The 17,638-nt window shown below is 41.1% G+C and overlaps 1 protein-coding gene across 1 annotated transcript; it reads left to right on the top strand.

Annotated features, from left to right (window-relative positions):
- Window positions 1-12,014: 12,014 nt before the first annotated feature.
- On the top strand, window positions 12,015-15,556 carry LOC115167964 (ceramide-1-phosphate transfer protein). The gene is made up of 3 exons (XM_029722758.1): window positions 12,015-12,782; window positions 12,944-13,094; window positions 14,364-15,556. Exons 2-3 carry the CDS (start codon window positions 12,961-12,963, stop codon window positions 14,884-14,886), a joined length of 657 nt encoding a protein of 218 aa, XP_029578618.1. The 5' UTR covers window positions 12,015-12,782; window positions 12,944-12,960; the 3' UTR covers window positions 14,887-15,556.
- The last annotated feature ends 2,082 nt before the right edge of the window (window positions 15,557-17,638 follow it).

Below are 17,638 nucleotides of genomic sequence, written 5' to 3' on the forward strand. Positions count from 1 at the left end.
CATACACTATCCCAAGATAAGTGCAACATCAGAGGGGACATACAATGGTCCAGACACTGCCATACACCTTCCCCCAATGCCAAAGGAGGGAGTGACTTGCGCACAGACATTGTGGAGACAAGTAATTGGTTCCCCATTAATCAGGCCATCCCTTCACATGGTTTAACAGATACATTCACATATGATAATTATCTCACATAAGCATATTATGCAAATAAAACATCTTAATTATCTATGTTACCCAACTAATTCTGATTCATCCACCACACCTGTTTGGAGAGCTCCTTGGTAGCCATGGTGGTGCCGCTTGTTTGGTGGTGCCGCTTGCTTGGTGGTGTTGCAGACTCCATGTGACAGATCATGTGACACTTAGATTGCACAGAGGTGGACTTTATTTAACTAATTATGTGACTTCTGAAGGTAATTGGTTGCACCAGATCTTATTTAGGGGCTTCATAGCAAAGGGGGTGAATACGCACCACCTTTCCATTTTTTATTTTTTTGAATTTTTTGAAACAAGTAATTTTTTTTCATTTCACTTCACCAATTTGGACTATTTTGTGTATGTCCATTACATGAAATCCAATTTAAATTACAGGTTGTAATGCAACAAATAGGAACAACACCAAGGGGGTGAATACTTTTGCAAGGCACTGTATATCAAAAAGCTGATTAAACAGCATGATCATTATACGGGTACACCTTGTACTGGGGACAAATTAATAAAGAAGGTTTAAGATTTTGGGTAGATGTTCCTAAAACAGATTATAACTATATATGGACATATTATAAAGTATGAAAAGGCTTATTCATTCACTTTAAAATGTTCTATCATATTATATTTTTTGTGTGTACTAGATCATGTGGGTTGAAAAGTGTATTGCCCTCTTGCTAGCTTGATGACTAAAGCCATAGCTAAACAGTGCAAAACAGCTGTCAGCTCAACTGTTAAGGTATTTGTGACAAATAGATGCATATCTGTATTCCCAGTCATGTGAAATCCATAGATTAGGGCCAAATATATTTTTTCAATTGACTAATTTCCTTATATGAACTGTAACTCGGTAAAATCTTTTAAATGTTTGTATGTTGAGTTGACATTTTTGTTCAGTGTAGGCTACTATTGTGGAGTAACTACAATGTTGTTGATCCATCCTCAGTTTTCTTTTATACCAGTCATTAAACTCTGTAACTGTTTTAAAGTCACCATTGGTCTCATGGAGATATCCCTGAGTGGTTTCCTTCCTCTCCGACAACTGAGTTAGGAAGGACGCCTGTATCTTTGTAGTGACTGAGTGTATTGATACACCATCCAAAGTGTAACTAATAACTTCACCATGCTCCAAAAGAATATTAAATGTCTTTACCCATCTACCAATTGGTGCCCTTCTTTGCGAAGCATTGGAAAACCTCACTGATCTTTGTGGTTGAATCTGTGCTTGAAATTCACTGCTCGACTGAGGGACCTTATAGATAATTGTATGTGTGGGGTACAGACATCAGGTAGTCATTCCAAAATCATGTTAAACCTTATTATTGCACACTGAGTGAGTCCATGCAACTTATTATGCGACTTGTTAAAGATGCACTACGAAGAAATTGCTCCACCATTTCCTGGGTGCTAAAATTCTAATAGTTTGCCTAATTTCACTTTATGTGACAAAACAAGCAAGTATAGCATTGTACCATCTAAACAGCTGTGAAATATCTTGTCCATAGGCAAAACTATTGTATTTTCGAAACTTAAAAACGGGATCATAGAAATAGCGCACATAGAACAGATCTAACACTTCTTAGAATTGCTTTCAATAAGAATGACAGATCTATAACTCACATTCAATGTCAATTTTGTCAGGTCACCCCAAAAGTTACATATATTTCAGCTTTAAGCAAATTATTTATGCTTGCCATAACAAAGGGGTTGAATACTTACTGACTCAAGACATTTCAGCTTTTCATTATAATTAATTTATAAAAGTTTCTAAAAACATTATTCCACTTGGACATTATGGGGTATTGTGTGTGGGCCAGTGAAACATATCAATGTAATGATTTTAAAATTCAGCCTGTAACGCAACAAAATGTGGAAAAATTCAAGTGATCTGAACACTTTCTGCAGGCACTGTATTTTAATATTTCTAAGGAAGTAGGTAAATAGCCACAGTCAAGTCTCAGTTCCTGGCAAGGCCAGGTGAGTTTCTTAGGAACTAGGGTAGGGAGATACGTGGCATTCATCACCGAGGTAAGGACAAAGTTGAAGAGAGAAGAAACGTCTGGGAGGGGGGCTAGAAGGGCACATCCTAACCATGCGCCAACTGTAGACTTACCTAAAATCAAAGCAAGCTTTATTTATATTGCACATTTCAGACATGCAATGCAATGCAATGCACAGGAAAAAAAAACAGATAAAACTATGAAAAAAACTGATTTACTACACAACAAACATAAGAGGTTAAAAAACTAAAGAAAACAATAAAACGGACTAAAAAGACTAAAGCACCCTAAGGAAAAGCAAAGCTAAAAGTTAAAGCAAAGCTAAAAGATATTTTAAATATGTCCACAGTTTCTGTCCCACTCAGGTTCTCTGGCAGACTATTCCAGAGTCTGGGGGCATAGTAACTAAAGGCTGCCTCTCCATGCCTCTTTGCCATAGGCTTTGAGATAGTTAAAAGGCCAGTGCCAGAGGACTTGAAGGACCTACTGGGTACATAACACAAAAGCATGTCTGATATGTATTGGGGTGCACAATCGTGGATTGATTTAAAACCAATGGAAGAATCTTAAAATGTACTCTAAAACTCACAGGCAGCCAGTGCAGAGACTTTAAAACAAGTGTAACGTGTGCTCTTTGTTCGGTCTTGGCCAGTACCCGTGCTGCAGCATTCTGTATGTTTTGCAGTTGACCAATGGCTTTCTTGGGTAGACCAGACAGGAGAGCATTAAAGTAGTCAAGTCTGCTTGTAATAAAAGCGTGGATGAGTCCCTCTGTATCAGCCTGAGAGAGAAACATCCGCACCTTGGCAATGTTCATCAGGTGGTAAAAAGCTATTTTGGTCACATTCCTAATGTGTCTTATCACACACACAACCCTGCCCACGAAGGTTCTGAACTCAGGTTGGCCCACGCTAACACCAATAGGAGGAACAGACTCAGTTCTTGCCTAGCAACAGAGGCAGATTGTTTATCCTACAAATACAAGGACTCCGCCTAATAGGAAGGAATAAACATATGCTTGTGTGAATTGTATGTGTGCTTTTGCAGCTGCAACACTCAGTGTGGTGAATAAATCTACATTGAACTTTGCAGCACAGACTCTCCTAAGGGAGGTGATTCCATAATGGCAGAATCAATGTTGTCATACTATCAGAAAATGGCCCATGCCTTGCAGTGTGTGTATTCACAGGTAAAAGTAGCACACGAGCAACGGAACCCCAGGAGATAACCGCGAGCACGGCCTGAGTCTGGGGGACCGAGTGTACATCAAAGTCCACCAAGCCGTTGTGTTTGGAAAATAAACGCTGGTCTGGACCCCAAATGGTACCCCTCACCGCGCCTACAGCGGTGAAAACCACAGCCTCTCCCTGGTGGCCCATACTTCTCATGTGAAATGAGATCCGGCTGACTAATGGGTAAGCTGGAAGAAGCGCTGGAGAAAAGGAGACTGGAGAATAGGCGTTATGTTAAGAAAAGTGTTGTCATAACAGCATCCGTGTAGTGATAACCGTATTCCTAGCAGTAGTGATTTAGGGGAACAATGATAATGACCACATTTCAATGCCAGTACAATGGATAGGAGAGTGGACAGATGAGAGGGTGCATTGGGTGAGAAGTGTGTCAAGACCGTCGGATGAAGTAGACCAAGGTGCAGCGTAGTGAGCATACATTTTCCTCTTTATTGAATGTCGCCAGCAAAACCAATAAACAATACAAAACAACCGTGAAGCTTACAGGGCAAAGTGCCACAAACAAAGTTAACTACCCACAAGAACAGGTGGGAAAAAGGGCTACCTAAGTATGGCTCCCAATCAGCGACAACGAAGTACAGCTGTCCCTGATTGAGAGCCATACCAGGCCAAAACAAAGAAATACAAAACATAGAAAATAGAACATAGAATGCCCACCGCAACTCACGCCCTGACCAAACCAAAATAGAGACATAAAAAGGAACTCTAAGGTCAGGGCGTGACAAAGTGCTGTTAATGTCACAGGTGCGAAGCAGAACATTAATCACTGTGGACATGTTGTGTGGGTTGTTCTAGGAGAGTAAAAAACAAACCAGTACTCTGAGGGTGGGTTCTGCCCCGGGTGGAGTAATTGTGTTGCAGAAATGGATCTGGAGAGAGCAGAACGGCACTTCATGTCTGAAGAACTAGATTAGACTGTCCCTCCTACTGCATCTGCGACAACACCGCCCCTGTGTAGAGGAAGCGGTGAAAATGACACTCTTGAAACCATATGCTTTCACATCCTCCCAGAGAGAAGGGAGCAGGAAACCCACCCAAGACACGTCACAGATGTTCAGCCTTCTGAGAGTCGTTCAGGGCTGAGTAGTCAAAAGAATGTTTGTTCCCCAAATGCCGATAGTGTATCAAGTTAAAGATGGAAACACAGACTCTCTTTGGGGGGAAAGCTTCTCCTACCCGATAACATTCTGTGCTGGGATAACACAACTCTAAGAAACATGTTAACCGAGCAATACGCTAACAAAACTACAATTGTAGTGAAACGCGTTGATCAAATCAAGTTTTATTAGTCACATGCACCGAATACAACAGGTGTAGACCTTACAGTGAAATGTTTACTTACGAGCCCCTAAAAAAGCCTCTTACGAGCCCCTAAATTGACCAATATGTGCGAGCAAAACACTTCTGGCAGCATAATTCTGGAACAGACGGTTATCTAATGGAAGAGCCTTGAAGCAGATAAACAATCTTATGGGGTGTTAGAATCAGACACGGGTGAACAGGCGATAACAGCACCTTCCAACCATGGTGGAGTGTTCACCAAGGCACTAGTGGTGAATGACACACCTATAAGAGAAGTGAATGTCACTAAAATTGAATTTATTACGAGTTTCGACTAGCAGCGTGAATAGATTCACCATGTCATTGGTAGTGACTGCAGTTGTGGAGGGTGGAAGTGTAAAAAGGGGTAGCCAAATCTGTTCGAGATGCAGTAGTAACCACATGGTCATGGACTAAGGGACAAATTATGTGGATAGTTGAATATGCAGCTTGGGCAATGCTAGACAAAATTGTTATCTTGATGAAAGGGGCCTTATTTTACTATGCCATCAAAACCTTAATGTTAAAGTGCATTAATACATATGGTTTGCTGGACTACACGGTGCAATTAAGTAATTACAAAGCTCGTAGTTTGCTATGACACCCAAGTATGAGGATGAAGGAGAGGGAGCGAGTGTGTTCTCTCTGATGATCTGAAGCCAATGTGGGAAGTCTGGGGTAATGTGTGAGGGAAACCAATAGGGTCCCATTTTCACAGAGCCCAGCAGAAGATCTAACATCCCATTGGCATGGAACAGATCAGGTAGATGGTCCTTGTCTCAAACTAATTCTCATCAAGGGTGGTGTGAAATTATTAAGACACATTTTCTTTCTCTGCTCAAGTCATTGTGTTTTATAGGTGGTGTGGAACATGTGAGTGATCGCTGGTCCAGAGGGAGGACTTTTGAGCCCGCTTTAAGTTGGGTGTACGCTACGTGATTTTGGCCCTGGTTTCGCTGTCCCAGACAAGCTTTTGATTAAAATTAGGTAGTTTTTTGGGGTATCTGTACTTTACTATTTATATTTTTTACAACTTTTACTTCACTACATTCCTAATGAAAATAATGCACTTTTTACTCCACATATTTTCCCTGACACCCAAAAGTACTCGTTACATTTTGAATGCTTAGCAGGACAGAAAAATGGTCCAATTCACGCACTTATCAAGACAACATCCCTGGTCATCCCTACTGCCTCTGATCTGGAGGACTCACTAAACACACATTCCGTTTGTAAATTATGTCTGAATGTTGGAGTGTGCCCCTGTCTATCCGGAAGAAAAAAAACAATAGTGCAAATCCTGTCTCTACCATAGATGGTTCACAAGTTTCTCAGAGAATTTAGCATGATTAGAGTGAATAGAATGTCAATATGACCGTGGTCAAAAAGTGGTCGCTGCTCAATAGAACTCTGCCACTGCTCTGCGGCCAGAACAGTGCTAACTTCAAAAATCAACTGACAAGCTAGCTAGTGGCTGCAGGTTCCTGTGTGATAACATTGGGTTTTTCTATATTAAATCTGCAGAATACAAAACAAATTGGGTCTATGTATTTATTGATTTATAAAGCTAAACAGACTGAATTTCAATATCTACCCTCCCCGAAGACAATCGGTCCAGTTGATTGGTCCAAACTGCAGAAACGCCTCATAATGTTACTACCTCCCAATGCCGAAAATGGAAGAGATACAACCAAGAGCAGGGCAGTTTAAACTAGCAACGGTCACAACAAACTTAGTTTCTTATTTCACTCAACACTGTTAAGTACAAGCATATTAAGGTAATAATATTGTAGAGAAAATTCTAATGATTAGTTGAATGTGATTCATAATGACAGGGCAATGAAAACTACATGTAGACATTCATTTATTAGCACCCTCTTGAATTCACCAGTATTTCACTACATTCTAAAGCAGTGAGTGAACTCCTTTTATATTCATATTTCTAAAAGATGTAGATAAAGAGCCAAAGTCGACTCTCAGTTCCTGGTAAGGTCAGGCGAGTTTCTGTGGAACTACGGCAGAGAGAGACGTGGAGATGAGGACAAAGTTGAAGAGAGAAGAAACCTCTGGGAGGGGGGCTAGAGGTGTCCATCTCAACAATACTCAAACTGAGGTCTTATCTCATACACGCACATCCCTGCCCATGAAGGTTCTGGACTCAGGTTGGCCCACGATAACACCAATAGGAGGAACAGACTCAGTTCTTGCCTAGAAACAGAGACTGATTGTTTATCCTAGAAATACAATGTGACTCTGCCTAATTAGAAGGTATAAATATATATGAATTGTATGTGTTTTTGCAGCTGCAACACCCAGTGTGGTGAATAAATCTATAATGAACCAAAACGATTTTACTGACAGTTCACATAAGGAAATCAGTCAATTGAATTAAATTAATTTAGCCCTAATCTATGGATTTCACATGACTGGGAATAGAGATATGCATCTGTTGGTCAAAGATACCTTAGAAAAAAGGTCAGTGGATCAGAAAACCAGACAGTATCTGGTGTGATCACCATTTGCCTCATGCAGTGTGACACATCTCCTTTGAACAGAGTTGATCAGGCTGTTGATTGTGGTCTGTGGAATGTTGTCCTACTCCTCTTCAATGGCTATGCGAAGTTGCTGGATATTCCCGGGAACTGGAACACGCTGTCGTACACATCGATCCAGAGCATCCCAAACATGCTTAATGGGTGACATGTCTGGTGAGTATGCAAGCCATGGAAGAACTGGGACATTTTCAGCTTCCAGGAATTGTGTACAGATCCTTGCGACATGGGGCTGTGCATCGACATGGGGCCGTGCATTATCATGCTGTCCTTGTGTTATGTAGAAATTTGGGAATCGTCTCTGGAAAGACAACAATGGCACAATAATGGAACATCATAAGGACCAAAAGATTATCTGAATTACATAATGGGACAGTGACATTGAGAATCATGCAGCTACTTACATCATCATTGAAACCCATGTGCATCCCACAATCAAGCATAATATTTTTGCCTCCAATCGAGACAAGGATGCAGCTGCGGCCGACATCTTGTCCAGCACTTGAGTAGGGACAGATGGACGAGGTACAAACAACATCTCATCCATAATGTTACTGATTTCTTAAACGTGATGGCAACTGACCATTAAGATTGAAAGTCCAGAGCACATGCATAGGATAATCTGCACTAAGAACAGAAATTAGCATTTTAGTACACCAGAGGTACATTCATTTCTAATGGAACGTTGCATTTGCCTCGCAGCATTGCATTGCAGAGGCAGTTGCATTGAGTTCTGTGTGGTGCATACGTTAGATTTGTTGAATGTATGCGTCAAACTGTATGTGAATGTTGAACTTCTGTTGCACTTATCCAGATGATGCTGCGTACCATTTTGCGCAAGACGCTGTAGGTGTGATCAAGGCGAAAGGAATGTAAACTGCATGTGCATCCAACGCATGCGCACGGACCAAAGCTAGCTAGCTCTAGCCAGAGAGAAAGAGGCTTCAAGCTTCACGCCTCGATCACACCGACAGTGTTTATGCGGAAAGTGGTACACAGCATCATCTGTATGTGTGCAACAAAAGTTACACATTCACCTTCTGCTACCATTTCTGTCAAGCCATCTATGCATATGTTCGATACATCCAATCTGTGCACCACACAAGACGTACTGCAACTGCCTCTGCAACGTTCAATTGGAAATGGATGTACTTCTGGTGTACCAAAATGCAATAACACAGTCAGTACTTAGGTAAAAATACTTTAAAGTACTCGTTTTTTGGGGGGGTATTTATAATTGACTACTTTTACTCCACTACATTCCTGAAGAAAAGGTGTATATTGAACTTTTGTTGCACACATATCTAGATTATGCAAAGTATTCTTTTGCGAAAAGACACTGTTGGCGTGGTGTAACTGGATCCACAATTGGTCTTCTCCAGCAGGTTACGTTTTTTCCGCACACCAAGCGATGAGCTTTTGTATGGAGCTCAATGAGAGTTGTTTGGATGTTAAATGACGAGACAGAGTCATTGATGACAGTAACCAGTCTTGTTCGTGCTATCTTACACCCATAACAAGTGTCTAATTTAGTTTTAGAAAAATGGAATGGCGTATTTGCTCGAATATAACTTTTGTAACGATTTGGTTGTTAGGAGTGTACCGATATAAGTAGGACACGTGACATCCCGGCAACTTTGAGGAAAAAAACATTGTCGGAGTTGTGCCTGGTCGTCACTAATTACCACGACCATAGTCATAAACCCAACCCATTTCTGCAATTTATCTTCTTAAAATGTGATTTTATACCTAACCTTAGGACCAAAAAGCAAATGTAGCTTTCATGACAACTAGTGGAAACAGCTGTGCCTGTTGTTCACACCCATATCTGCCCTCTCATTGGCTAGAATGATCTTCTGTTTTTGAATAAAGGTATTTCCATTGTTAGAGCGGCCACTAGGATGGCATGAAGCGAGACGGTGGATGGAAGAGCGCGCTTTGAAATGGAAAAGTGTTGTGGTAGCTTTTGATAAAGAATAACATCAAGTGAGATGCAGTGTTGAGCGCCACATCCCGAGGGGTTCGAGCTGATTGTGACAGACTGTTAAATGGCGTCCCTCGAGAAGACAAAAACAATATGTACGTGTAACCGATGTGAAATGCAGCGGTGGCGCGCGCTAATAGCATTTCAATCAGTGACGTCACTCGCTCTGAGACTTGAAGTAGGGTTTCCCCTTGCGTTGCAAGGGCCGTGGCTCTTGTGGCGCGATGGGTAACGTTGCTTCGGTGGGTGTCAGTTGTTGATGTGTGTAAGGGTCCCTGGTTTGAGCCCGGGTTGGGGCAAAGAGAGGGACGGAACCTACACTGTTACATTGGTGCCGTGACCCGGATCATTGGTTGCTGCGGAAAAGGAGGAGGTCAAAAGGGGGGTGAGTGTAACCAATGTGAAATGGCTAGTTAGTTAGCGGTGGTGCGCGCTAATAGCATTTCAATCAGTGACGTCACTCGCTCTGAGACTTGAAGTAGGGTTTCCCCTTGCGTTGCAAGGGCCGTGGCTTTTGTGGCGCGATGGGTAATGATGCTTCGGTGGGTGTCAGTTGTTGATGTGTGCAAGGGTCCCTGGTTCGAGCCCGGGTTGGGGCAAAGAGAGGGACGGAACCTACACTGCTACATACGTCAGAAGTGCAGTATTATCATAAGGAGACGTATACTTGGAATACGGAGGAGGAATGGAGGTCTAAGAGATAGAGGGGGAGTATGAGTCGGTTAAAAATGGCAGAGAAAAGGGAGATGGTTTGTTAAAATAGAATGGTAGAAAGCCTTCCAATTTCTTGCATGGAATAGCCTTCATTTCTCAGCACAAGAATTGACGAGTTTCAGAAGAAAGGTCTTTGTTTCTGGCCATTTTGAGACTTTAATTGAACCCACAATTGCTAATGCTCCAGATACTCAACTAGTCTAAAGAAGGCCTTTTTGTTTTTCTTCTTTAATAAGCACAACAGTTTTCAGCTGTGCTAACATAATTGTAAAGGGTTTTCTAATGACCAATAAGCCTTTTAAAATGATAAACTTGGATTAGCTAACACAATGTGCCATTGGAACACAGGGGTGATGGTTACTGATAATGGGCATCTGTATGCCCACCTGACTAGCATCACTACCCTGGACGGTTCTGACTTAGAATATGTGGACAACTACAAATACCTAGGTGTCTGTCTAGACTGTAAACTCTCCTTCCAGACTCATATTAAACATCTCCAGTCCAAAATCAAATCTAGAATCGGCTTCCTATTTCGCAACAAAGCCTCCTTCACTCACGCCGCCAAACATACCCTCATAAAACTTTGGCGATGTAATTTACAAAATAGCTTCCAATACTCTACTCAGCAAACTGGATGCAGTCTATCACAATGCTATCTGTTTTGTCACCAAAGCCCCTTATACCACCCACCACTGCGACCTGTATGCTCTAGTCGGCTGGCCCTCGCTACATATTCGTCGCCAAACCCACTGGCTCCAGGTCATCTATAAGTCTATGCTAGGTAAAGCTCCGCCTTATCTCAGCTCACTGGTCGTGATAACAACACCCACCTGTAGCAGGCACTCCAGCAGGTATATCTCACTGGTCATTCCCAAAGCCATTCCTTCCAGTTCTTTAATGCCAATGACTGGAACGAATTGCAAAAATCACTGAAGCTGGAGACTTATATTTCCCTCACTAACTTTAAACATCAGCTATCTGAGCAGCTAACCGATCGCTGCATCTGTACATAGCCCATCTGTAAATAGCCCACCCAATCTACCTACCTCATCCCCATGTTGTTTTTATTTACTTTTCTGTTCTTTTGCACACCAGTATTTCTACTTACACATCACCATCTGCTCATCTATTTCTCCAGTGTTCATTTGCTAAATTGTAATTACTTCGCTACTATGGCCTATTTATTGCCTTACCTCCTCACGCCATTTGCACACACTGTATATAGACTTTCTTTTTTTCCCTATTGTGTTATTGACTGTACGATTGTTTATTCCATGTGTAACTCTGTGTTGTTGTTTGTGTCGCACTGCTTTGCTTTATCTTGGCCAGGTCACAGTTGTAAATGAGAACTTGTTCTCAACTAGCTTACCTGGTTAAATAAAGGTGAAATAAATAAAAATGTAGACATTCCATAAAAAATCTGCTGTTTCCAGCTACAATAGTAATTTACAACATTAACAATGTATATACACTCTATTTCTGATCAATTTTATGTTATTTTGATGGACAACAATGTGCTTTTCTTTCAAAAACAAGGACATTTCTAAGTGACCCCAAACTTTTGAACGGTAGTGTATGTTTCAGTAAGATTGGATTTTTTGCATTTATAGCAATGGTTATCAACTGTACTGCAAGGATGGAACATTAGTCGTAGAACATTGAGGTTGTGGTGGGAGCTGCCGAGAGGTATTTGGTCATGTGAGACTTGACATCAGAATGTGTTAAGTGGTGATGTCCCATCCTTTCAGGTTGTTGGCCTGAGGTAGGACTAAATAGATTTAAATAGTGGAGTAGGGTGGTGTAATTTTGTATTTTTTGTGAGTAGTGTTAGATGGTAGGGTATTTACTTATTTTTTCATTCAAAGTATAAGGGAGTTGTACTCCAGTCTAGCAGGTGGCGGTAATGCAACATTTTATTGGATGCCAACCGCCGTTAAAGCAGCTAAGTAGAGCGGCCACTAGAGTATCTGGTCAATATAAAATATTATCTGTTTTCTAGCAGATATCGCTTTCGAATGAGTGTGAAATCAAAGACGGTTTAGAAACTCTGGTGGAATCACAGGCTATAGGAGAGTTAGCTAATCTGGCGGTAAACAACGTGCTCAAAAGTTCGTAGCTAGCTATATTTCTGTATTTTGAAGAATTGTCGATTTACCCAGTGGTGCCACTTATCTTAGGCATCCTGGCTGGGTGTTCAAACAAGAATGGGTCGAAAAGTAGCTGACTAGATAGCTAATGTAGACTGATTTGCCAGCTAGTAGTTAACCCTAGCGGCTAAATTATGATGGACAAAGCCTTCCCTTTAAACAAATTATTTAGCTCGCTAGATGGCGGCAAGAAGCAGTTTTGTTTTAGAAAGATGGGTTAGCAGCGTGTGTTGTTGCTAGCTAGCAGTGGCCCTTATACCAAAGATGGTCTCATGAGCTTATCTGTGTTTATGCTGTTTGTTCCAACGCGCTTCACCCATCATTATCGCCACCAATTGACGAGGATGTGCAACTGCACTGCAGTACTCACGAACTTCGGACCTGCGCAGGGCCGTTCGCAGTGCTTTGGTCTTCAATAGTTTCATAAACCCCGCACATTTCTACAATTTCTATTTTTAAAATATGATTTTAAACCTAACCGTATACTTCGTTTTTTGTTATTGCAATTTTTGCTATTTTGTGGCTGCGGAATCTGACTTTGTTGCTAGAAGCTAGTGGAAACCTAGCTAGTACTTCCGTGGGACGACAGAGTTTGCAAGTACGATATCAGAATGCAGTTAATTTGTTAGCAATTCTAATAATAACAGGTTATTAAGGATGCCCACAGGTTGAATATAAAACATTCATATGAAGATCTGTATTGGCAAGTAAACAATATTGTAGAATTGCTGTACTCATTCATATCATTTTTCGACGTAGAGTACTTCCGTGTAGCCATGGCCGATTCTGTAGCAGTAGAGGACCCGAAATTCACTTTACAAGAGGTTCTTGACACTTTTAAGTCATGCCTATCTGAAAACAAAGAAGTATTCCTCGAACATTATGTAGCAGGATGGCTTGGTCTTGTAAGGTAAGTCGTTTGAATCTATGCTAGCCTAGATTCTTAGCTAACTAGGTAGCCCTGGGCTAACAGTAAACAAACAGCTGGAAAATCATTGTGTGCACATCATCTAGTTATATGTACTAAAAATAAATATGCTATGTACATTACAGGGATTAACATTAAAGTTAGAATCCTTAGTTGAAACAATAACAAAGCGTTACCCCACCTTTGTTTTGATAAAAAGCTGAGAGATTGGCCTGGAGAAGTGTTACCACAATCAAATTCGTAGAAAGAGCTATTTATGCAAGGACTGACCATATCTGATATCAACATTATAGTTTGAACTATGTTTTGGGCCTATAGTTAGTGTTTGTTTACATTGTTTACAAATAAAGTAAAACTAGCTCATGTTTAGGTTCTGATGGGGGTATAACAGTTGAACTAAAGCTCAGGGGCATTTATAAGTTATATTCTTCAAGAATCAATGGGTTTATATCGTAAATGAATTATATATATAAAAAAATGGATGTAGCAACTAAGGACTCTAGCTTTAAGTGTTGCCCTATTGACTGGGGCAAGTGAAGGGAGTAGTCGCACAAGTTGAGCCAGCACCATTGTGCATGTTAATTTAAAAAAAGACAAAACAACCAAACTGCAAAGAATTCCATTAGCCTAAAACTGATCTTTCTGGATCCTCACCATTGTTTAAGTGAAAGACAGACAATGTATGGTATTTATAGACAGGTTGGTTGTAACAGACGGGGTTGGCGTAGACTGTTGATAACATGTAAACTGTATTTAGTCTCCAAATGTTTATTGAAAACAAACATTTTGACAATGAGCAGTTGTTTCTCAAATATATCTTTACAGTTGTTGGTTAGCTAGCTAGCAAATTTGAGCCATATTGGCATATACATGACATCAGTGGTATCAATAACAAGCTACGAGCTGAAACGAGCCATCTGCGATTTCCCACATGGCAGCTTTTTGTCATTGATGCTTGCTATCTGACCGTTCAGAATCATAAGAACGCACGCCACATCAATGCGCACGCATCATTTTCGTGATGTCAGCCAACCCGTGCAAGTTGATCCTGCACTGAGATTTTTTTATTTATTTATAGCAACACAAATACAAAATCCCAGTACTGATCTTAATGATTCCTTGATGTCAGCCCCTGAAATGATTCTGGTTGTCTCAATATAGAGCCATTTAGCATAATGAAATATTTGAAGACTCTTCCAATAAAAAAGCTTTTATGTTGTATTAAATGTGTTTATTGTCCTTTGTATCCAGATTCATGAACAGCCTGGGGAGTGTGTTCTCCTTCATCGCCAAGGATGCTGTCAACAAGATCCAAATCCTGATCAACCATCTGAACGGTGAGAATGGGGCCCACTACGTCACCGTCCAGTCTATGGTCAAATACGAACTGGACAACCAACTGGTGGATCTGACTAAGAGAGGCAGCTTCCCCGAGTCCGGCTGCCGCACCCTTCTGAGGCTGCACCGTGCCCTGCGCTGGCTGGAGCTCTTTCTCGAACGGCTGCGCACCAGCACTGAGGAAAGCAAGACCTCTGTCATGTGCTCTGAAGCCTATAATCAGTCCCTCTCCCAACACCATGCATGGATCATCCGCAAGGCTGCCGGTACAGCTTTCTGGGCTCTCCCAGGGCGTGCTACGTTCTTTGATGTGATGAATGTAGGTACCCCAGAGCAGGTAGTGGCCATGCTAGGGGATGCCCTGCCGCTCATCTCTGAGGTGTACCAAGTGACAGAGAACCTCTATGCCCAGAACAATATACTGGACTTGCCCTAGTAGGCAGGAAGTACTGTAGTAGTGGTTGCCTGGTGGTCCCAGATCTGTGTGTGTCATCTTGCCAACTCCAATGGAATTGTTTATGAGAGTTGGCAAGACAGCATAAATAGATCTGAGACCACCAGGCTACTGTAGGCCTCGTAGTCCAACCAGCACATCAATGCTGGCAAGCCGTGCTGCTCCTTTATTGTTTCTTGGTGACCATTTCTGGTGTATAGAGATGGGTGTATTACTGTATGTACATTACATTATTATGTAATAAGGCAGCATTACCCATATTTATTTCTAATTAGAATTGTGTAATGGGATTTCTATGGCATTCAGTGCTGTTTTTGTGCAACACATCTTTTTGCATTTAAGTCTCTCCTTAATTTAAGTATGCATCAGTTTTTATCGCTCAAAGTAGGTTTTGTATTACGGAAACAGTATGATTTCATTGCAAATGCAATAGCATAATTTTAGGTTGTATGTCTGTCTTGTCTAATCTAAAGATATACATGATATACAATGAAATTGGGGAGGGGACTGTGGATCTCTCTCTGTCCGTTAGTACGTACATACGTTTGTTCATCACACGTGAGATCTCGGACCGCACTGGCCCAATTTTGACAAATTGACAGCAATTTTGTGGAATGATGTGTCTTGCCATAAAAATCAGGCATTTACAAAATTACACTTATTATCCAGATGGCGTGACGAAAGAACTGCAGCCCATTGTTCAGATGGGTTAAATGGAAACTGAAATCTGGAGACTGACTGTAGGTCTATAACCTTTCACGTAGTCTTAATATTAACTCCTGCAGAATTAAGCATTTCTTGAAGTAAACTGATACATCAAGTGTACACTTTGATTCGGGAACAGGAGTGGAGAAATATGATTGATTTAGTTCAGCATCTTGAGAGAATGCAAATGTGCAGTCTGTAGAGGTGCTATCTTTATCAGCGTCATAAAAGCTGATAGTATTTCAACCACATAAAATATACATCTAAGTCGAATGTAAATCTTATCAGAAACATGTTGGGTTGTTTTCACAGCTTTCTATTTCCTTACAACCGGTTAAACTGATGTCATTTGGACATTCTGCACAGAAAATCTTTCCCATTTTTTTTGTTGCATTTTCTCCCCAGTCTCTAAATGTCTTTGCTCTGTGAAAGAAGCAGAGATGACAGGGAGAACTTTACCGTTGTCAACTAAATTTAAGCAATCATTCTATCATTTATACAATTCTGGTGAGCAAGGGTTTATTTAGGGTGTGTTCGTAAATTCACTGGTAGTGCCAGAGTGCGCTCTGGGCAATCTTAAATTCAGAGCATTGTCAGATAGTCGGTTCACAAATTCACAGCGTTTCTCTCTCGGAGCGTTCAGAGTGCACACTGAACACTGACCGAGAAGTAGGGTTGATCCGAGCATTCTGACCTCACAACGGCACCCAAGCTAACTGGCTAAAGTTGGCTAGCTTGCTAGCTACTTCCAGACACAAATGACAACACCTCACTCTGACCATTTTACTTGCCCTAGCAGAGCTGGTTAGGCTGTTTTCATGTTATCTAGAGCATTGGTGACTAACTGTGCTGCTGGCAACAATTTAATTACTTTTTTTTGGCTGACGTTTACTGACACCCCTTACAAAAAAAGATTGCTGTATAACTGCAGTATGTTGCAAATACTGCATCCAAAATAACATTTTTTTTTATAACTGCAGAGCATCTGCAGTGTATCTGCAGTTACAGTGCAGTATAACTGCAGTGTATCCAAAATACCACAGGCAACTAGTTACTACGCTTTTACTGCAGTTTCAAAACTGTAATCTTTATTTGGAAGAGACCGATCATATTCAACGGGAGTTGTGCATTCTTAAATTCATCAGTTATTCTGCACACAGGCATACTCAGAGTAGTGCTCTGAAATCTTAGTAGATAGCCAGAGTGAATTTACCAACTCACCCTTAGTGTTCTAGGGCAACATATAATAACAGAATAGAGGCCTACATGCAACTTATCTAAATACAGACAAGTTACCAAACAAATAGTCTACCAAAATGTCAGAAATTATAAGCAGGAACATATCTAAATTAGGCACACAAACAAATCCTCCACCTCCTGTCAAAAACGTATTCTGCGGTCTGACTGTAGCCTGCAGGGCATTTTCTATATTTGCTGGTTAGGGTCGGGTGCGGGCCTCAGATTTTCACTTTAACACATATAGTCAGTGGTTACGGATGGGTTATTAGCAATTGCGGGTAGGTACGTGACAGGTGAACAAACTTCTGAATCGTGCACCACTATCAGACACCACTGGCTGATTTTTAAGGAAACTTGGGTGAATGATGAGTCTTGGCCAGTGGCGGTCAGTGCCGTCTAAGATGAGGGAGGACTAATTCATATTGCATTCACCTAGTTCAATGTAACAGCGAAAGGTTTAGACTACTACATGATACTCAAATTTTCCCTATACCATCATGAGGTTGCTACAACCTAGCCTATGAATGAAAGTTTACAACGTAGGTGCACACAGGTCGAGAGACATAGGGTGTCATAATTAGTCCAACAGTTGCAAACAAGAGTTTCTATTGGACAAATTCAGGTATGTTTATCCCTGTTTGTTCCATTTGCTTCCATTTAAGAAACGTTTTTCAACAGAATTGGCTGAATGAATACACCCCTGATAATGCGTAAACACCGTTCACTTTCATAACAGCCACGTTGTATTCCTTCTCGCATCTCTCCTCCTCTCACCTCTTCCCTTTGTTGT

This window comes from Salmo trutta, chromosome 30 (genome assembly GCF_901001165.1).
Source record: "Salmo trutta chromosome 30, fSalTru1.1, whole genome shotgun sequence".
Lineage (NCBI taxonomy): Eukaryota > Metazoa > Chordata > Actinopteri > Salmoniformes > Salmonidae > Salmo > Salmo trutta.